At 40.5% G+C, this 23092-nt stretch overlaps 1 protein-coding gene across 1 annotated transcript; it reads left to right on the forward strand.

The window, feature by feature from the left end:
- The first annotated feature begins 13606 nt into the window (after window positions 1–13606).
- Window positions 13607–16292, forward strand: socs3a (suppressor of cytokine signaling 3a). The gene is made up of 2 exons (XM_020647724.3): window positions 13607–13808; window positions 14328–16292. Exon 2 carries the CDS (start codon window positions 14463–14465, stop codon window positions 15081–15083), a length of 621 nt encoding a protein of 206 aa, XP_020503380.1. The 5' UTR covers window positions 13607–13808; window positions 14328–14462; the 3' UTR covers window positions 15084–16292.
- Window positions 16293–23092: the final 6800 nt, after the last annotated feature.

A 23092-nucleotide genomic window follows, 5' to 3' on the forward strand; every position in this document is an offset into this window, starting at 1 on the left:
TCTTCCAGATGTGAATTGAAAAAACATAAGGGTAAAATGTTAGCTAAACATGATTCCTGCCTTGCATTGTGCACTGTGATATTTGAGTTTTGTTGAGAAAACAAAGTAGATGAGAGATTGCACACAATCCTTTCTGCACAACTGGAGTCAAACAATATTTACACGGCAGGATGATAATGTCCTTTTTTTGAGATTTACTGAGCAAGGCCAAGGAGGTGACCGTGAATGATGGGAAATGGAGAGGCGCGTTGCCACAGCGAGTGAAGAAAAAAAAAAAAAAAGAGTTGAGAATGTGATGTGTGGTGGTTGAGGTGAAACAGTAACAGTGTGTGCTGCTCTTCACTTCTCATGCTTCTCACTACGCCTTTCTGGTGAAGTCAAGGTTTGTGTGTCAGAATGTGAACATGATATGCTGTACAGTGGAAGGGAACAAAAGGGGGAGGGTTCATGTACTGTACAGAAAGTAGATCCTTGGAACAAACTGTACAGAGGAGGTTTATCAAGGTCAAATATTTTGTGGAACAGCTCAGTACTGCCTACCTGAAAACACAGCAGACCACAGTACTCAGTCATTCTGTCAAGTCAGGCCAGCTTTGTGAATTCTCTCCTCTGTGGTTATGCTGATGAGGAGGGAAAGGCCTGGGTCTACAGCAGCTCTCATAGGCCAGGCGGCGGGATCCTCCGTCTCCTCCAGTAAGTGGAGACATGTGAGGCCAGTCAGGCTCCAATTAGGCCCAGACTGTTTCCCAGAAGCGCTGAAAGCCTCCCCCTGCCCCTCAGCCCACCGCGGTGAGAGAAGGGTCCACCCCATGGTGTCTGGACCTGACCTCAGATGGCATGAGGAGGGCCCTTTCTGGTAGGGTTTCAAGAATGTTACACACAAACACTGTCACGCATATCTAAGATCAACGCAGCCGGGTGCAAACCAGTTCACCGCTGCACAGAATTTGCTTCGACAGGTTTTCTTGGTTTTCAGTTTTGCATACAAGTTTATGCAAAAATAAAAGGGTGGAGCTCAGAAATTCATGTTCTGGGGTTACGTAGGCTGTCAATCATGTGAGTTGTCATAATTCTTAGGCAATGACAAAAAGACGAGCTGTCAGAAAAAAAGCACTCCTGTCATTTTTCTGCACAAACAAAAGAACCACAGACAGACAGGAGCCAAGTTGAACTTCTCCTCCACAATCTTTTAAGATTCTGTTTATTGCTGTGATTTAAGGCTCACATTCACCTCAGGTGCTCTGTTGACAGACGCATTGTTTTTTTTTCCTGGAAGAACAAATCCTGCTTGAATCGCTCAAGGAATCTGCTGCTCTGCAGAGGGACACTTGAACGTATCCTCGGGGCAGGATTTCTGAGAAGGGGAGTTTAAAAAAGAGCCACAACAAAGCCTTTCACTAACCCCCCCCATTCCGCTATCTCCCTCCTTCTTATATATCTCTCTTTGCTCTCAGCTCTCATGCTCATATAACCATGCAAATACAAACTTTACAGTCTATCACAGCATCTCAGTATTGTGTGTAAACAAGATGGAGAGAGTGAGGTTGAGATAGTGGAAAGCAATATAACTCAGGACACTTTAATATTGTGCAGGTTTGAAAATCGCTTCCATACAAATTCCTGCTAAAAAAAAAATCCACTTTAAAGAGCTTTACAAAAAAATACTCTTATGCAACAGAACTTTTTGCCAGCTAATAAAAATTGGAGAAAGTACATGTCTGCAGAATGCATGTTTACTTTTGTGTAAATTTGTTTAAATTTGTTTAATTTAAATAACTTCCCTGTCTGCTGCAGTAATATAAAAATTGAAGGAACCCCTGCTACAGTTGACACAATAACCCAGATACGAGAAGTGTTGAGGAAATGGTGTGAAAACCAACAAGCTAATTACACCACCTGTTACCTTATCTCTAGTTTAAGTATAGCACCCTAAGTTTGATGACCCAGTTCCTTTTTATGATAAGAACTCATGTGAAGACGATAAAAGTTACTAAAAATGTTTCAACGGTAAAAACAATTCCCGACATTCTGAGAAATGATGCAGCCGCTACAAGTTTAAAGTTGAGTATTTGTTCCTGAATGTAATCAGGCCAAGGAATTGAATTTGACTGAATGGAATTGAGTTGAGAGATAGACGCTGTCTGAGTGCCATATCAATTTGATTTACGGGAAAGAAGAGTCAACTTCATTTCTTCTTGTGTACATATTTTTTTTCGGTTGTGAACTTGCTGATGCTGGGTAATCAAGAATGGTGTGTGAAACCACACAGAAGGTTGTTTGTCCCAGTGGGAAAATGGCACTGTGGGATATGTTTTCTGCACATTCATTGAACTGTGGGTGGCTCTCATTCTGGGAAACTCAAGTCTTGTTTTTTGAACGTGATGTGAAAAGAAGCACATTTCTGTTTGTGGGATTTTTCTTTTTTTTTTTACGTTTAATCTCATGTATCATCTCTTGTTGGTTGCAGCTTTACAGGCATGCTGCAGGAATCTCACGTGAGAACATTTTGCATGAGCTGATTAGCTGGAGGGATTTCTGGAACAGGCGGGGTTGTTTGTTTACATGCAGGTCGAAGGTGGGGACAGACTGTAGCCTCATTCCAAGTTTTTTTTGACTAAAACCGGGAAAAAAGGAGGAAAAGGAGGCTGTGGTCTGGAGCGACTCCAGGAGAATTTCCTGTCTACAGGGAGTGCCCAGCTAGAAGGGGTCTAAAGGAAATGCCTTGAAAAGAAAGAGGCCTACAGTGCGCTTTTCTGATCTCTGCAGCACTCTTAATTTTTTGTTATCAATGAGAATAAAGCCCCCTTAGAAAACACGAAAAGCAGCAGCCTTTAAAGGCCCTTTGAGCTTCTCTGTGTGAAGTTTGCAATCAGAATCCAGATCTGAAATATGGAGGAGAGGCTGTTGTTTTGAGACTGGAGCTGCCTCTGTTTGGTCCCTCAGAGACAATGAACTGCGTTTTGCAGATGCCATGACCCTAAAAAGTGTAGGAGTTTCAACACATGCACAATAGTTCTGAAAAGTTCATGAAAGGGGGGAGCTGAATGTTTGAATACAAATGGCAGAATCTTTTCACCCTGACTTTTTTTTTCTGTTAAAATGACTGCATGAAGTCTGGGGGAGCCGACGTGTGAATGCAGCAGGAAATATTCAGGAAAATGCACCGTGAGCAAGCAGGAGTGATGTTAATGTCAGTGGTTCCCAAAATGGGGGTCAGGACCCCCCTGAAGGGTCGTGAGACACTGAGAGTAATGATTCCTTCCATGATGTGAATGATGTGCAGTCACATCATATTACTGCATGTCGCTATCTGTAAATCTTAGTCACTAACCACATCATTTCCTGGGAGCTCCTGAGCTCTCATGTCATGGAGGTTCGGTGGGATCTTTGGTGGACTGAACGACCCGACCTGAAATGTTTGGGAAACCCTGGTTTATATCATACGACTAGTGTGGGACCGGTGTGACCCTCATGCATTTGAAAGTGCTTCAGTTTCTTTTCTGCTCGCCAGTCTTTTCTTTTTCACTTGTTTGTGGATACTGTGAATCTGTCTAACTTCACGTATCACTAATGAAAAGGCAAAAACTGATAATATAGCGTCCAACTCTGCTGCACCGTCTGCAAACTTGACTTTCCGAGAGTCTTTTTTAACATCATGTCATGCCTCATGAGACCCCCCCCTCCCTCCCATTCATCAGGGAAAACTTCATGCTGTAATGTACATATGTGACATAAGAAACTCAGGAAGACATCAGTGGGCAGGATGTCCTGCAATTCTGTGTGTATTTTAAACAGCTAGACAGAGAGAATTTGACTTAATGCAGGAAAAAGAAACAAACTAAGGGAACAGAGCTGTAAAGGATAAAAGGTAAATGTATGACTGATAATGCAGCTGCAGCTTTATTAGAGGCAATCTAAAAAGCAAACACAGATGATGGCTGAGAAGATGAAAGCTCTCTCCTGTACAAACTATATCTGAACATGAACGCACCTGCTCGGCAACAAAAGGCCTCATTCAGTCCTCCCCATGGTTTATAGTCCCTTAATATGACTTCATTGTGTCTACCATGAAGACATTTCGTGCAAGGTCACCTAAGGCCCCGTCATACACGCATATGGAATCATTTACTGAAAGAGGAGAAAAGCCAGCATCAAAGCTTTCCTCTGGGTGACTGATGCATCCTGGGTACTATCCTCAAACATCTGTGGCTGAGTCAGGCCTTTTAGACAATGGGGAGCATGCAGGAAAAGGGGATTTGCTATCAACTCTTCAAGCAAATGTTCCCATGTAAATTCACTGTGATCCAATGAAATGTCCCTGTCCTCTTCCTGGCACATATCACAGACCAGTATCAGCTCTCTTATCTGGACAGTAACCACAAAACCCAATGTTTGAACAACGCACGTACACACTGAATCTATCCGGAAATGTCAGACTTACTGGCACAGCTCAGGATCAAGTTACTACTAGTGTGTTGCAGGGGAAGTATGCATGTCTGCATTTGCATGTGTTCACGAGTAAAGGCACACATGGATAACTTGTGCATTATTCTTTTTGCATGTACATCCTTGCATGCATCTGCATGTGTGTTTGCTCCTTGCAGAGACTGTAAGGATTGAAGGCAGGCACCTTCACTTGAGTGCATTTAAATAAGTTGTTCTCGGCTCACAGCATCTCTCAGCCAACCTGCTATTACAGTGCAGACAGATTTATTACCATCTGCCCAATGACATCAGCCAGCTATTCTGGGGGTTTGTGGGAAACAAAGTCCATTCTGAAGATCCCGATTATGTCATTGGCCGCCTTTGTCTCCAAACATTTGATACTGATAAACGGATGGTGGCGACAGTGGCAGGCTGAGCCCGGATAGGCCGGCAGCTTCAGATCAATCATATTATATGCCATGATGCAATCTGAATGTTGGAGGCAGCAGTTGATCATGATCTAGACATTTCAGGGAAGGTGGCAGATGTGCAGTCTCCAGTTGTAGCCCGCACCGCCATGAAGTACAGTATGACCTCATGTGTTTATTTCAGTGGAAAAATGCAGACATCAAAGAGGTGCAGAATTTAATCCTGCAAAATGAGGGTTTCCTTCAGGGTGTTATTCAGTTTTCCAACTCGTTTGCATATGACTCATATAGTGTAAAGCATACTAAAGAGCAGAGTTTGACATTGTGGGAAAGACATCAGGCAAAAAGTATTTTCTTGTTTGCATGGCAACTGATTCTCTCCAAGTATTTTTTAGAGGTGCTTCTAGGTGAACTTGGTTACTTTTGTACAGAGCCAAGATTGCTGTTTTCAGTGTATGCTAAGCTACCATAGCCTAAAGTAAGATCAATCTGCGATCTACAAATGTACAATCACTTAGCAGACGCTTTTGTCAAAAGCGACAAACATCAGAGAGTGAGTGCAACGTAAGCAAGGAACTAGAGAGGAGGAAACAAAGTCAGTGAATGCAAAACAAACAATATGGGGTACAAGGCCAAAGCCCAGTTAAATAAACAACCAAGAAGGTGGCTGGTTCTGGGGAACTTTCTGAAGCTGCTATTTGTCAGTATTATACAGACTGGACTGAATTTTATGTAACGGACAAATGGTTGGCAACTAAATCACGTCCTCCCAAAACATCAAATACCTTCAACAAAGGGCCTTATTATTAAACTGTCTAACTTGCTATCTTGTCTGCCAGACTATCACACATATTTTGTGTGTTTGATTAATCAAAGCATCAAGACGCATTTTTGACTGTAACGGTTGATAACATCTTTGGAGATTAAAAATGAACTGAGATATTCTAGACTAATTCAAAAATGCTAATTGGCCTGCTGGAACTACAAACATGGAAGTGGTTTTGGTGCTTTCATCTAGCCGAACCCCCGATTTCCACATACTCTGTGCGCTGTCCGTCAGCATCATGGTTTTGTTGCAGTGACTGTGGCAGTGAACGACAGATCACACGGAGTATGTGGAAATTGAGGGTAACTCCTTACAAAACAAGCTTATTAGCTAATTTCCTTACATTTAAAATGACTAAATCACAAAGTAAATAAGGCTTTTTATTTTTTAAATCTCCTATGAGGAACTTTCATTTGGCCACACCAGAGAACAGAGCAGTATCTCTTGGGGGGGGAGGACTATTTCTGCAGCATGATGTTAATCACTTCTTTTGACAAATACCTGCAACATCAATTTCAGGCATTAATAATTACTTTACAGAAATTATCAATCTTTTTGCTGACGGCCGGGTTTGCTTTGGTAGCTCATAAAGAGGCATTATTATAGGCATTTTTAACTCTTTTTATATTTTTACTTTATTTATTTCAATTAATTTCATTTGAATTATTTTTATTTGAGCATATTTTCAGATTTAATAATTTCAGTGATTTTTTTTTATGTTCTATTTTAATGTTTTTTTCTTTCCTCAGTCATGATGCTTTTGATGTCTTGTGTGAAGCACTTTGAATTGCCTTGTTGTTGAAATGTGCGACATAAATAAACTTGCCTTGCCTTGCCTAAAATGAATTTCAGTTTGTTTCATAACCAGCCCAAAAATCCTCACAGGAGCTTTAAAATCTTCTATCCCCAAGGGAAGAGTAAGACGTGTTGTGCCTTAGATCGTCTGTTTTACACACTGTAATCTGCAACATTTGATCTTTAACGTTCCAGTAAAAGTTGGAAGTGCCATTTGCTTAGCAACCACATGTAGCGTAACTCTGCTTGCGGTGGAAAATAATGACACACTGGATGTCCTGATGACGCTTGTGACATTCTGCGTCTTTCTTTGACTTCTCCCTCAATGCTATGACTGTGCAATGAAACTGACCGAATCACACATTTTCCTGTTTGTGTTTGTTCCTGTATTGCTTTTCACAAGTTAACGCTGAATGACAAAATAGTCACTGCCCCATTGTGTCAGCTAAATGTGATTTGGAAAGAAATGGTTTTGAAATTCCAGTGCAGGCCTCAGTCCTGTGATGTCTGTCTCAATAATAGCCTCAGCTCATTGTCACATGGCTAAAATGTTGCTAACCGACACACACACGCCCTTCCAGTTGCAGCTCATCACAACATCACTATACATTTTTTAGTATTGTCTCATTAGCTTATGCCAGTAAAATCGAAGCGTAGGACAGCAAACAGCTTCTGGAAATTGATAAAGTTTATCTCACTCCTCCCAAAGCTCCCCCTCCTCCTCCTGTTAACCTTGAGAGGAGCAGAATTGGCATCGGATCGGCCCCGTCAATGGACCACAGTGTGGTGCTGTGTAAATATTGGAGCAGTGCCCAGAATTGAAAAGTTTGTTGGTCATTTGCTGGCAGGAGCAACGTTCAACAATGCCAGAAAGTGCGTCATAAAATCAGGAATCAAATAATGAATTCAGAAAGGCTTCTTGGCAATGTGACGGCATACTGTTAAAGTGTTAAGACTACTGCTGTTTTGAGACGGATTGACACATTTTCGAGCTGATATGTATTGATTCAGAGGGACGAAGAAACTAAGAATATTTACTCAGTGACTGTAACTACAAACTTGAGGTACGACTAGTTTATTTGAGCTTTAACGTCAGACATGTACTTTTTTACTTGCAGCATTTATGTGCAACAGTTCAGCTGAAGTTCGAGTGATTTCATAAAAGGAGCATTTGACATTCTTATGAAATGCAATGCATTATTGCGGAATAACCGACAAAATTCAAGTTTAAATTTGCTCCATGTTGACCAGCAACGACATTAATTAGTCAGTGTTTCCATGACATTGTTAAAATAAAATAGAACCTTTGTGCATAATGGCTACTTGAAACCTTGATTTCCTGTAACTACAGCTTTTTCTCTAACACTTTTACAACAGTAAATGTTTTAAATACACCTTCCCACCACTTATCATTACTTGGATAAATATAACAGGAACCTCAGACACAGGTGTAAATTAGGTTACCTGCATACGTTGACTGAGTGTGATTCTCAAATATAGCTATGTTTGAATTGTGGGTGTGAAAGGCACAACTTAATAGCTGTGTGTTCTGCTTTTAGCTCTTCCCAGAAGGCATGATACACTGGGCTATAAATAGACTACATGTGATAAGTTTAAGTGCCAGCATGCCACACTAGGTTACAGTGCCAACTTTCATACCTTTCCAGGTCCTCATTAGCAATGACGACAACATTTGAAGTGACACACTAATTACAATTAAAATAATAGAAACGTGCGTTGTGCGAACGATAGAAACAATTATTATAAGCCGTACAGAAAAGAAGTATGCATGTTTAAATGAGTAACATGATCAGGACCTGGCTTTTTGTATTGCTAGTAAAAGTTGGGCTGGTATTTTATGCAGCAAAACACTGTTTGTTATATTCAGTAAAAGAGTTATAAATAAAGGTGACAGCAAGCCTATTTATCTTCTTTCGTCCAAACCTTCTGTTGTTGTTGAGAATAAAGCCTGGGCTGCTCTGTTGGTGTCTGCATCATGCTCTTATCTTGAGCGTCACTCAGGGTCCAGGGGTCTTTCACTACTAGCTCTGTATTAGTATGCTGCCTTTGCGGGAGCTTGGAAAGCTCACAGCATGTCGAGAGTTGTTTCTAGTAAAGTCAATATGCCAGGATTAGCACAGTGGCTAAAAATCATCCATACTCCTAAAGCAGGTACTCAAAAAGAAAAAAACATAAAGCAGATTTTACAATTACAAGACTCACTCACAGGACAGTCCAACAGACAGCACACACACAATCTCACTTAGGGTTTCACAAACAAAATCGACACATATGTAACATTAAAAAACATACGATATGCTGGTTAAATAAGCCAGACGCCTCTGGAATGGGCCTCAGAAAAAAAACATTATATAATATATATAATAAATATAATAAATATATATATTTTTATTAAACCAAATGTGTTTTTTTTATATGTATTTTTGGGCCTTTATGCCTTTAATGGACAGCTGAAGAGAGTCAGGAAATGTTGGGAGGAGAGAGTGGGGGATGACGTGCAGCAAAGGGCAGAGGTCATATTCCAACCCACAGCTGCTGCGACGAGGACCAGAGCCTCTCACTATGGAGCGCACAACACAACCACTAGGCTATCCAGCGCCCACTGGATTGTTATTTTCATTTAAGTAGTTGTCAAATTCCATTACGCTGGTAATTTGTTGCCGGTATGTGTGCCTCTAAATAAAGAGACACAATCCTTTCACTAATTATAGTTGTACACCTTCCAATTAAAGCGCCTGACTATACCTGTCACGTCATGGTGTCTTCCCTCTAACAGGGATATTACTGTATAAATCAATGCATAAATAAACAAAGGGTTCTTCCCTGTATATTTACCGTAATACTCTGTGATGCAAATCAGTGAACAAATTGCTCTTCAGAGAATGTCTGGCGTCACTCCACATCCCATTGTTAAGTACTTTGAATTGTTTTCCGGGCAACAGAAAACACATTTCTACATTTTAGCAAAAGGACTTACTTGGAGTATGTGACTGTGTTTTTCTGAAGAATTAGTTGTGAAAGACAGCGTTGCTTCTTTGGGATTTTTGTGGTTTCATTCTTTTCTGTTGTGATCACTTTTTCACTGGTGACTCTCTCTGCTCACAAAGAGCGACATTGACAGCAATGAACAGAGAGAGAGAGAGAGAGAGAGAGAGAGAGAGAGAGAGAGCGAGAGAGAGAGAGAGAGAGAGAGAGAGAGAGAATTACCAGGAAATTAGTCCTAAACGATTGGCAATCACACAGACCAGATCATGCTCAACCAATTTTACAGCTGAGAAAGGAAATACTCTGTAGTGGACTAACATTCAGTGGCATTAAAAACACAGACACATGCAGGTAGAGAGAGGAAGTGAAGCTAAAAGATAGTGATAGAGAGCTAACAGGAATCAGATGGACTGATATGCCAGGAACCTCTGAGCATATCTTTTATCATCAGCAGCGACAACACTGTGGCGATTTACCGGATTCAAATCAGTGTGTGTGAAATCTGACAGGAACAACAGGGTTTCCTCTCGATACACTTTCAATCATATTGTTTAAACTCTTTAAAGTTCCATTTTAGAAAACACCTTTTTCAGAAAACCTCTCCTAAAGAAGAGGGATACAACGATGTAAAACCCTCGCCCATGTTGTTGGTTTAACTAGAACCTAGGCCTCGCTGCATTCAGCTGTGCAAACAATAAGCGCTGCCTTTGTTTCTGCTAATGCCACGAATAATTCAAATAAAATTGGCAAAACACGTCCAGATCTCTCGTTTGCGGGTGAAATCTCAGCTAAAAAAATATTTTGTTGAATAACCCCCCCCCCCACCCCCGAGAGGTCGGCTCTTTTCCCCTAATGCCCAACGGGTTTACGGGAACTTTGCGCTCGAGTAGATCTCTGAGTCAGTGTGGGAAAACCTAAACAGCCGACTTTTCCACTAAACAGCGGTTTGGAGCAACAGCGCTGTCATGCAAGGCCTAATCTCATCCACTGTAAATAAGGATAGACTCATTAACCTTCTTTCTGATTGAAGCCTTTTTTTTTGCTTATTGGAGGATTGAAAAAGTCAATGAGCCTGGATAAACACTTGGAAACAAGAAAAAAAAAGAACATTATTGGTTTTGTATTTAACTTGTGTAAATCTGCTAGAATAAAAGCAACAGAAATACACACGCACACACACATCGTTTTTCTGCCAAACCTTACACCAAGAGTTTCCAACAGTCTCACATGTTTGCCTGCTGACCTGCAGCGTGCTACAACAACAAATAGAAAGCTCCCTCAGCTGCAGGTCACTTGGTTCATTCGCCTCACAAACCACCTGTGGGTTGACCTCTGGTTAAGTGCAAAATGTCTTCAGTTTGTTTATTATTGTTTCACGGGACTTGACGTCTTTGAAGCACTCTGTTTTCAATCATCTTCCTCCTTGTTGCACTTAAAGGTCCATCATTTTCAGTGGTTCCCAACCTTTCCTTGGAGCCCCTCCCCCCATCTACTTGTAGCTGAGCCTCCCTCCTGGACCCATACACAAAAATTTGAGAGTTTTAAATGTGTCATTGATAAAACCTTCACAGGATACGCCTACACACTCTTACCAAAAGACCTTTGTATAAACGATCCAGTAGGTTTATACAAAAGTCTTAACTGAATTGTGTAAATCTGGTTAAAAAAACCTCAGAGCAGACAGAGCCTGGCGCCCCCTTTGGGTGTTTGGTGGCCACCTAGGGGGACCCAGACCCCAGGTTTGGAACCAATGTTCTATCGCACTCTTTTAGCCGTGTAACTGACTTTGGGAAATACTAGTGCACATGGTTTAAAGTCAGCATGCTGCTATGATAACCTCCCTCCCAGCCCAGAGCCAGCTAACTGCTCCTTTTCCCTTCATTGACTTCCATTAAGGTCCCAGCGGGGGACTTTGGATGCTAAATACTTGCATCACGATGATGACACAATAGATTTTCTGGAAACAAGTGGACTGTTAAGAGGCTGTCTTAATGTTTTCCCTTCCCCCCTCATCCTGCTGCTGGTGGTCTGAATCAGACAACACCTGACTCACCTCTGTGAACACAGCTGGCTTTTACCAAAAACCATCAGGCTCTGTGGCGTCAGTCCCGTTACCCACAAGCCCCTCCTTCTGCAAGGTTTAGTTAAACTAGCACCAAAACAAACTGACTGACTATCATTTTAATACAGAAGATTTATATATCTTTTTTCTTCCGGTTTATTACATATTCTGTAAAGTGAAAAGACTTATTATGTTACCCCAGCCTGGGGTTAATCGACAGCTCAATAAGCACCTGAAGCTGACGGAGGTCATAGCTGAGTCAGCAGGGAGAGCTGATGTGTACGGTATGAGCACTATATCAGTCACACACATGTTGCCAAAGATTAGAGCAGCATTACATGAGGATCTGAAGTCATACTTCCTTTAGACGGCCTAATGCTGACATATAAGTCGTTAGAATGATAAAGAAGAAGTGTTACAGTAAAGGTGAAGTCAGGAGGACAGTCAGGGGAGGAACAGTTTACCAAATTTAGTGAAGACACCTGAAACAGAGCTCTCCTCAAAGACAATTGGCCCAAACAGAACTGATCATACATTTCACTTTTTGAGCATATTGTTTCAAAACTCAGTAACATTTATTATTTGTGATGAGTTCATTTAGTTTGAAGGCTAAAAATCAGCTTTTAGATACGTAATAAAAGCTGCTGTAATGTAGTCGTGTACAGGAATGATGATGTGTTAAAGGGTTTTTTCATGTTCAGTATCCGTCTCATAACCTCTCATGTTAAAACGGGTTCATGATTACGACTATGTCTGACTTTATTTCCGTTCTGTTACTGTTAACCAGCCTTTGCTTTACTCTGGAGTTTTTACTGTTAATAAAATAAAAAAAAACTTGAGGAAGATATTTTTCAAACTGAAACTTTGGACGGGAAATCAAGTTTTGTTTACTTTGTGGATTTATTTAGAAAAGGTTTTGTTCCTGTTTCAGTGTTGGCACAGTATGTGTCGTATGAGTCCATGTTAAACAATAGCACAGCTTAATAACAAACTAAATAAAGTACAATTTAGAAATACAATATGTAATATAAATACGAGTATTAAACGCAAACATTTAAAATGTTTGAATTCATATTTAAATCATGAAATCATTCTGAAGGAGACTTTATCTTGTTGAAAGATCTCAATAAAAGACATATTTGTGATTGTTTTACACCGTGTTACCTTTATTTTATTCTCGTGTTACTGTTACCTTACCACATGTATACTATTCTACTCTGTTGTGTTCTGTTCTAGATTTTTATTCTCTAGGCTATCCAATGCACTATTTTGTATTATATTGTATTCTTTTATTTTCTATTCTATTATGTCTTGACTACTTTATATAATTGATTCTTTTATCTATTTCTATTCTACTCTATTATCTTCTATTCTATTCTACTCTATTCTATTCTATTCTGTTCTATTCTGTTCTATTCTATTCTATCAAGACACATTGAATAGGGTAATTGATAAAACATTATGTTCATTCACACTGCTGGGAAAGCAAACATAAAACTTCACGACAGCGAGTGAATAATAAGCGGTTGCCCTTGGTTACCAGATGTTTCTATTGGGAAATCAGGTCTCATTAGGCTATGTAATGTGTTAGTTCCCCAAAACGTGGCGCCCTCTATGGGGAAGTTCTGCTCAGCCTGTGAGCAACATCACTGAGAATTTCTCAGAAACTGACTACTAAGAAAGACTGAATCATTACTTCACTTTTGACGCTAAAGAGGAACTTAAACAACAAAGGAAAGAACATATAATGAAATGTGAATATTTTAAACTACAGCTGGCTCTTCTATTTTCTCAATAATAGTCTGAAACATGTGTTGTTTAAAGTGCTTATAATCACTATGGTTGCTAAATGTAAATAAATAATGCTTGAAACTCCTCCTCAACTTCATTTTTGGAGCGAACAGGAGGGGGAGGGGGAGGGGGAGGGGGAGGGCGCTTCACATAGCAGGAATCCTTTAAAAAAAAAATAATACCTCTGCTTACTGACAATCTGCCAAGCGAGCGAGAGGCTTTCCTGGAACGGGGCGGGGCCTGTCTGTTCATTATAAACCCTCCTCTCCCCTTGCTGCTTCACTAGTAACACACAGCTCAGCGGGACAGCCGCACAGAGAAAACTAAACCCCGAGAAAAGAACAAGTAACTACTTCACAAAGTCTAACATCTGTTTCCAAAGAGCTTTCAACCTGACAGACTTCTGCAGGACAGCTGTGAACAAACATCTGCTTGGATTACTTTTTACAGGAGTGCATTTGGAGACGTGTTGAAGGTGAGGATCTTTTTTTTTTTTTAACTGTTTTACTCATTACTTGAAATTCAAAGTTTCTACATGACTGTTAAAGAGTGTTTATCTTAGCGACGTGGTTTGTTTAGTGAAGCCGGTCCCGGCATGTAAATTACGCAATCAGGAGGATTACGAGGTCCTTACTGGAACTGACCGTGTTGGCGAGTCTTGAGGGCAGATTACAATAAAAAGTTTCCCCGAAGTGGCTGAAAGTTTAGATGAAGGATTGAAGTTTAACCCTGGTTAAAACAATCTCTTACATAGAAGAGAGTAAACCAGCTTTGTTTATTATTTAATGACACCAATTCAAAGCGCTTTGGGCCAATTTCCCTTTTCACCAGAGACTCTAAAAGGATGCACAGAGCTTCTACATCTGGAAAAGTAGTTTCCAAAAGAGCTGTAGGCACTGGAGAGTTTAACCTCCTCATGAGTATAACAGACCTGTGTTGTGCATGCCAAACTTGCTTTCTCTGAGCTCAAACTCTCCTCTCTTTGTCTCCTCAGGTGTTTTATTTCCAGACACTACCACACCTCTACCACAGCCCTCTGAACCTCAGTTTGACCTCGTCACCTCATCTCCTCCGGTCTGTGTGGTGCCCTGTGCTCCCCCAGGCTGCCTCAAAGAGCGGGCACAGCGCCATGGTAACTCACAGCAAGTTTGACTCCGCGATGAGCAGCAGCTACTTGGACTCCTCCAACATGCGGCTGCCTCAGCGCTACAAGACTTTCACCTCTAAGACGCAGTACCAGATGGTCCTGAGCACGCTTCACAAGCTGCAGGAGAGCGGCTTCTACTGGGGCGCCATCAGCGGAAAGGAGGCCAACGCCATGCTGGCGACCGAGGCCACCGGGACGTTCCTCATCAGGGACAGCTCGGACAACCGGCACCTGTTTGCCCTCAGTGTCAAGACTGCATCGGGCACCAAAAACCTGCGTATCCAATGTGACTCTGCTTCTTTTTACCTGCAAACAGACCCTAAGAACATTCAGTCTGTTCCTCACTTTGACTGTGTCCTCAAGCTGGTGCATTACTACATGTCTCAGAGCAAAGGGAACACCCGCAGCGGGGGTATCTACTACATTTACTCCGGAGGCGAGAAGATCCCTCTGGAGCTCATCAAACCTCTCTCCTGTAGCTTATCCACCCTGCAGCACCTGTGCAGGAAAACAGTGAATGGACATTTGGACATTTCCTCCAGAAGAGACCAACTTCCTCATCCTCTAAAGGAGTTCCTCCAGGAGTATGATGCTCCCATATAGAGGTGTTGGACTGATGCTCTTGAAAGGGGCAAAGACTTGGTAGAAATGTCTGATGTCAGTGCAGCTAAGGAGGAAAAGAGATGTGCCCGAGTGGCAACAATGAAGCCGAGTGAACAGTCAGAGCGCTGGGATTAATGATTAATCTTGTGAACAGGAGTTCAGTTTTTTTTTTTTTAAAGAGTTCTGACAAGATGTGTGTTATTCTCATTGTAAAGCAGGCATATATGTCTTTTAATATCCAAAGAAAAGTAGCTGGATTTGGATTCTAAGAAAGAGAACAAAGCAGCAATCTGGTGACAGAAAAGAAAGAGAACCCTCTTCTCATGACGTGCATCTTACTGAAAACAGAAGTGAGGCTCACACTCAGCTGTCTGCAGTCTGATGACACACAGGTTCCCTCTGCTGCTGCTGCATACACACACACACACGCGCGCGCGCACACTCATGCACACATCAGCCTCAAAAAACCACCCATCCATTAAAGCATGGACTGGCTTTTACAATCAGGCTAGCGTTTTTTTTTTTTTGCTGACATTTTAGACGCATCTCTTAAAATGTCTCTGACCAAGTGTGAGCTGGAAACTCAGAGACAGTGGAAACTTAGAGTACAGATGAGTGGACACTGATGGTTGTCTGGATGGAAAAAAGGCTTCTTCTTTTTTTTTTTTTTCATCTGAATTTTAAGGACCATGATATATGGAAAGAAGTTTTTTTTTTTTTTTTCAATGTGTCATTCATAGAGATGGGTTTCTTGCCAAACTTTCCTGAAATAGACAACAGATTGTTGGAGCACCAACATGACTGAATCCTACAGGATCTTACTTGAGAGTACAGTACCACTGTTAGTGAGGAAAGATGTTTCAAAAACAAACAAAAAGACATGGTCCTCTCTATGTGGCACAGACAGGATTGCCATTTTCTTGCGAATGAATGCATCGAATATGATATCTGTCTTTTCTAAACAAAGAGAAGAATCCAAATGTGTCTTATTTTCATGGGTTTACATGAGTGAAATGAAGTGGAATCTGTTTTTTGTGCTGTCTTTTATAAAGATGTACTTTTAACCAGCCAAATCCTCTGGCTGTGGATGCTTGAAGATATTTTTGAGATGATTTGACAAAACAAGCGGACTGATACGACTTTGCACTTATTTATATTGTTAGGGACATTTCATTAATTTATAATAAAGAGCAGTATTTTTCTATGAAATGACATTTCCAAGTGTTTGCTTTCTTTGATCACGACTGTATCTTTGTTTCCCCACATACAGAGTCAAATGACTAGTTTGGGTTTTTAACATCACAGATAGTGAAACACATCACATGGCTCGATCTCTCAAGTTTAGTTTGATTAACGTCATCTGGTTTTCACAACTCGAGCCTCAAGTTATTTTTTTTAATTTCCTCTTAAATTCTTCAAAGTATGACATCTGCCTCGACCCCAGATAGGAAACCACTGCACCACATGATGCTGCCTTAGATGAAACTTTAAAGCAAACATATCTCAATGTATTATCATGTTATCTTTACTTTTCTAGATGAGACAGCACACCTAGTTTCAGCTCCAAACAGAGAAAACCATTTCTATTTTCTGATCTGACAACTTCTTCCTTCTTAAAAGAGCAGCTGCTTCCGACAAAATACACCAGAAGTGCAATAGAGCAATCTAGTCTTCTAGAGAATTGCACTCGAGCTCTTTTGTTCTGCTGTTAGTCACTTTATTCTCTGTAGGTGTTAGCGTGACACAACACGCTCTCACATAATCACACATAAACACACACACATAATGGTGCAGGAATATGCTTACAACATGAGTGTCAAGTCTACACATTCTCAGAAATACCCCGCCCTGTCACATTCTCAAGCAGAAATATGTCAACATGTGTGCTCCAGTCTCCAGAGCAGAGGAGTTGGAACAGCAGTTGTGTTTACTGTTACGTTTACAGCATCCAGTAATCAGCTCAAAGGAACAACGTGTTCTTAAGTTAAACAGTACGACATGTGGTCTGTTCACCTGCCAGTCTGACCTTAACCAGCATGCAACATCTGATTTAAGCAGATGTTTTTTTCTAAGGCATAAAATGTTCACATAAAGCATCTTATTAGGAAATAATGTCAATCCCCCTCCAAACAGCTGCACCACAAAGTACGCAAGCATTCTTCTGCAGAGTGAACAATTGTGAGAATTATTCTTAGAACACATCCTGTGATTTACAGCCTGCTTAGAACCCCCCTGTGCACCCCCCCCCACCCCCCCCAATACACACACACACACACACACACCTGATTCCCTCCTTATAAAAATGTGTGGGCGTCTTTTACATTATTAAAAAAGATCTCTATAAAAGTGAGTTTGATCTCTCTAATGTTTGACTTTTTATTTGTCTCTTTTGGCATTAAAACACTTTTTATTTAATGCCTACCTACGAATGCCCTAAGCAGACGTGCATAAATACATTTTATTTCACCCTTTCTTGCCGTGATAAATAGTAAACTACGGTTGTTATCTGGAAATCTAAACGTACATTTTTGGTTATCTTGGGATAACAGCGCTCGCTTCCTGTAATGTAATGACGATATCATTTAACCTGTTTTCTCGAGGTATTGAGAAATCACCTTGTTATCACAGGAAAAACACAAAGAAGTTATCTGAAGATGAAGAGCTATATACCCTGAGATCTCTAAACAACCAGAATGTACTTCGTTATCCATCACAGGAAAACACAACTGAATCAAATGTATTGATGCATGTCCACTTCGGGCTTCCATACATACCGGTATATCAGTAGAAACATCTGATATTTTCTTTTCCTAACCCCCATATTTCTCCCACTAATCAAATGTGCAAGCCGTGTTTTGGCAAGAATTCTCAATGTTCATATAAGTAGAAACGCCCGAGTTTCCCCTCTGGGGATCAATAAAGTATTATCCTATCCCATGTGAGAAAAAAAGGAGGAAAGCATTTGGGAAAAATCAGGGGGAAAATGCACCCAAACATCACTGAGGACCCAAGACATTGTGAAAACTTTGCCACATTATAATGATCTACTATGATTTCTATAATGATTTATTAATGAATAATCGTCCCAAATGTAGCCTCTTTATTGCACACACAAAGATCTTTCATGTTGACACATTGAGACGGACTGCAGCCAGGAACACATTTACCGCAAACGACTAAAAAATGATGGATGAACGGGAATCTGCAATAACCTGCATATCCAACATAATTACGGGAACCAGCTCCTGCTCTACCTGCTTCAGCAGCACTTTATGCTTTCCCCTCAGCCGAAGGGGCTCAGAGAGATAAAGGGTCTCCAAGGTGATTTGTGCTCTATTAGTGGTCCACAATAATGCCTTTTTCTTTTTCTTAGGATAGTCTTTTGATATTCAGGTTTAGACATTCAGTGGGCCCCGTGATAAGTGTTTAGGTCTCAGAGAATAACACAAGAAGGAAAGACGTTTAGATTACCTAAAATCAAAGGATTCTGGACAGTTTGGGGGATTTTTTGCAGGGATACTTTTTTTTAAGGAGGTGAGAGTAGCAGGGAACTCTGAACAGCCCTTTGTGCATGGTGATACCAAATAAGTGCACGCTGATGCAAAACTGCTGAGTATAAAATAAACCTATCACATCACTCATATTCCCTGGAAGCCTGAACTCCATATATGCACATTACACAAGAGAAAGTAGTACACATACAAGTGGAAGCACATGGAAATGCATGTGCAGTATGTTATAACATGAGTATCTTTTATGTGAGGGGTGTAGCTTGCAGATTACTTGCACATATTGAAGCATCTGACAGTGCTTTTATGTAAGGACTTGGTGCAAGAGTTTTAAAGCAGTTGAAACCAGTTGGTTCTTCAATGGAGGGCTATTAAAAGCGCACAAGCTTTGTGCGTCGCTCAGGAGAAATTCACTGGTATTCTCTGTGATCACGTGATTCCAGAGAATAGGCGCTGCAGAGTCAGAGCCCTGTTTCTTATTATACAAATCATGATTAGGTCACCACAGCGACGCCTCCAGCTAGTCACTGTTTCTAAAGGCAACAATCTGAAACCAGTACACCTCCCACGACAGGGTTTTTTTTTTCTGAGGAAGTACCCGCATGTCCTCCACAGCTGGGCTCAAACCTTTTATTCAAATGACACTGAACAGAGAAGTGAAAGAGGTTGAAGGATAACACTTTGACTTCAAAGCTTTTCCCTTGATATTAACAGGAATACTCTTTCAGTTTATGTTTGTCAAAAATACTCAAGTTCATTAGAATGTCTACTTTTTCATAACCAGAACAGCTGGTTTAGAGTCAGTTAAATTTAACACCGTGTTTTGGATATGTGGTGCCAAGTCAATGCTTTGTCAGCCGCACAGGAGGACATATTTAGGTCAATAGTACTTTTTCATGTCATCATATTCATTTAAATATGCACTATTAAAAAAGAAAAAAATCCTTTTTAAGTGTATTGGTTGAACAAAAGTGAAACCATGGCTGTATTATGATGTACAGCTTCAAGAATGTCTAAAGTTTCCAGCTTGATGAGGTGCACATTTTCAAAAACCACAAGCTAACATTACCGATTTGAAAAAGTTGAATACACTCCTGCTCACAGTGAATCGTCAATTCATTGGTTAATGATGTCGGAGGAAAGCAGGGATTATCCCCAAACTGTGACCTGTGCCTGTCTTGAAGAAGGTATCCACTGAATTACATTCCTTGTACGTCTTAAGTCCTTCTCTGAGAGCACCAACCTCCATTTGTGGAGTGAATGAAGCGGAAGAGTTTCCTTTTACTTCTATTTTCCAGGATTTTGGTTGTCATTGGTAATCGCATTGATTCTTATCTAATGTCAAATTTAGCATCAAGAACTAACAGATATTAGCTATAGCATACTGGATTAGTAAACTTAATAGAGGGAGGGAGATGTTAATCATTAGTTTAGCCTGCTCATTCCCACATGGTCCAGAGAGGAAGTCAAATCAAGTATAATGGAGATATTCTTCAATCATCCGGTCTCAACAAGTCATCGGTTTCACCACAACCAGTATCTGGACTTCATGAGGAGATTTATTCTGTTGATGCTCAGAACTAACCTCATCAAATCACATTAACCACCCCCGAGTCCAAGCTCCAAAGTTTTTCAATCAAGTCACATGTCTATTGTAATAAATAGGTTTCTTTATTTCTCTCCTGATTGTACTAAGTGCAAGCCAGTGGCATTTTCTCCCAGAAGCCAAGGGAAGCCAGGCTTCCCTGGTTTTTCTCATTGATTTTGTCATTAAAATAAAAACACTTTGTATAGTAGTAAAGGTAGGCTTATTCTTCAGTGCTTTGCTGCTATCTTCACCATTTCTCACTGTACAAGGTAAACCCCTCTACGTGGTAGATTCCTAGTGAAACTACTGTGCGTGATCCAGAAACAAATTTTCTTCTTTTTTTAGGAAGCCAGGTGAAGTTGCAGTTGAAGTTGGCATCCCTTGGTGAACCAAACTCAAGAAATATCCAATCAGATGAGGCCATGGTCATGCTACAACCAAACAGTGATTGGTGAGGACTCTGCCAAGGAAAGCGAGCGGCCACCCAGCTTCTGACCAGTCAAAGCAAAACATGGTACCACCACACCACTGGTTCGAACACCTTTGTCAGCTGACCAAAAAGTGCTGGTTTAAAGCCTCTGTACACCCACACAAGTGTTTGTGATTGAGACACTGATTAGACCTCTGCTGTTTTCAAAATGCCTTCTTTACTACCATCAAACGCAGAATGCAGTATGTTTTATGGAAGTTAACAACAGCCCAGCTAAAGGCAAACACTGCTGAAGTGTAGCATCTCCTTAAGGTGTGAAAAAAGCTGACAAGCCTTTCATTTAGATTTTCATGATTTTGAGAATACAAAAAGATAATTGGTGGTATCTGTGTGGTTTGGTGGGATTGTGATTATATCTGAAATTTTTATATCTGATCGGGCAGTTTGCATTGTGGTAAACTGTATGCGAGGAAGACTGGTCTGATGCATTCTGTAAACTGTATTCCAAATCAGTAAGAAAGCCGGGTATTTTTGGCAAACTGTGGATTATTTGTTCACATACTGCTTACTGCATACTTCATTTTGGGCAAATCAGTACTTACTGCTAATGTAGTAGGTGGTTTCGAAAAAAAACAGCCCTGTTCTCAGTAAATTTGTAGATGGAAGGAAGACTTTATGACCTTTTATCATACTTGTTTGAGCCAAAAAAAAAACAATCATATGAACACTTCTTACAATAGTTCCACCTATTTACAACCACTTACTCGTCTAATCAGCCACAATAATTAAAACCACCTGTGTGGGTAAACAGTAAAACTCAATGCTTCTGAGCTAGCTTACCCAGTTTATCTTACAGTGAGTTTGAGAAAACTATTTCTATTTTCTTTTGCAATTTAAGTAAATGAGATCATTAAAGAACAATATTAATATGAACGGAGTTCATGACATGAATTCAGTACACGGAATTCATGTCAGGACACGGTCACACCAACATGAGGCCTTAGTTGTTTCTAGCCTTAGCACTTTAGTCAAGCTAAAGTTGTCCGATCATCAACAACAGAAGACAGGAGGGGTTTTGAAAGTCCCCAATGAACTCAGTGCCCGAAGTTTCTCTCTGAAAGAGCCTCTGGGATTTCATCTTGAAGGGTTATTTGGAGTTGCAGATATTATGAGGGAAAATACTGGGAAATTCTAAAATGGTTAGTCTCCAGGGAGCTACTGCTATGTTGTTTTGAAGTTGATCCAACTTTTTACAACTAATGATGGTGCAAAAAAAAATGACGGGGAGCTACAGAACCCACAAGTCACTTAATAAAAATCCACTTAAATTCACAAAAATAAGGTCATGTTTGCCAAAATATAGAGGAAACAGAATATCATTAATATCAAAAAGATTTTATGGTATTTATCCTTTATTGAGATTTCCAATGCAATATACACATATTGTACCTTACAAAAAAAATAACAGTGTTATACAAGGTGAATATTCAGGGTTCAAGGTGTCTTTATTAGTACCATAGAAGGTCAATTTGTAATGCAGACGGGAGATTTGGCATTCCAAAGATAAAATGAAGACATTACAGCAATTAAGGAGAAGTTCAGACCAAACACACTAAAAGCAAACATAAAAATAAATTACATAATAATGAAGACATGATAAAGGACACCCACTTTAACGTATACATAAGACACAGTCTGTATGCACTTCTGGTCTTCTTACATAATTTGCTTCCTTTGACCATGTGCGTAAGCTGACAGCCCTGTTGAAGCTCTTCTTAGCGTGGTCGAGAAACAGTCCGACTCCTGTCCGTCTTTCCAGTCTCTCAGTCTGTGTACAATTCCACAACTGCTGGTTGTCATGGCATTACGTCAATAAACTCCAGATGCCAGATATCAGAGCCAACCATGGAGCAGCAGTGACTCACCATGGCCTGCTAGTCCCGCCCTCTGAGACTCTTCTACGGGCATGCTCCTCCTGTTCCTCCTCCAGGCCTGCAGATTTACTGTTAGTCCTCCACTCCCCTGTGCTCTGCTCCACTGCCGGGCTGTAATACCATAAATCTGCACTTCTATCTTCACGCTATTCTTTGAAACTGGAATCCTCTTCCACTTCAGCAACTATCTCTGCAGAATGTTATATTCCTGCTCTGCTTTGCTTTAAGCATACACATTTTCAAGAAGGAAAAATAAAAATAATGTTTGAGGAAGTGTTGTGCATCAACTTAAGGCTTCAATTGCAAGAGCAATTCTGGGATTCTAAATTGTGTCTTTAGTCTTACAGCATTGCAAAGATCCTAGATTTTCAAGGAACCAAAAAACGTACACAAAAATAAGGATTGTGCACAAAAAAGTTGGCGGTTGTATGACGTAAGAACCACCTGCAAAAAGTCACCACTGCAGAAATACAACTACCCGAAGTTTTTTAATAACACTACTCTTACACTTTCAATCAAAATGAGTCATGATCATCTTTTCAAAGTTT

The sequence above is a fragment of the Labrus bergylta genome, chromosome 16 (assembly GCF_963930695.1).
Source record: "Labrus bergylta chromosome 16, fLabBer1.1, whole genome shotgun sequence".
NCBI classification, from domain to species: Eukaryota; Metazoa; Chordata; class Actinopteri; order Labriformes; family Labridae; genus Labrus; species Labrus bergylta.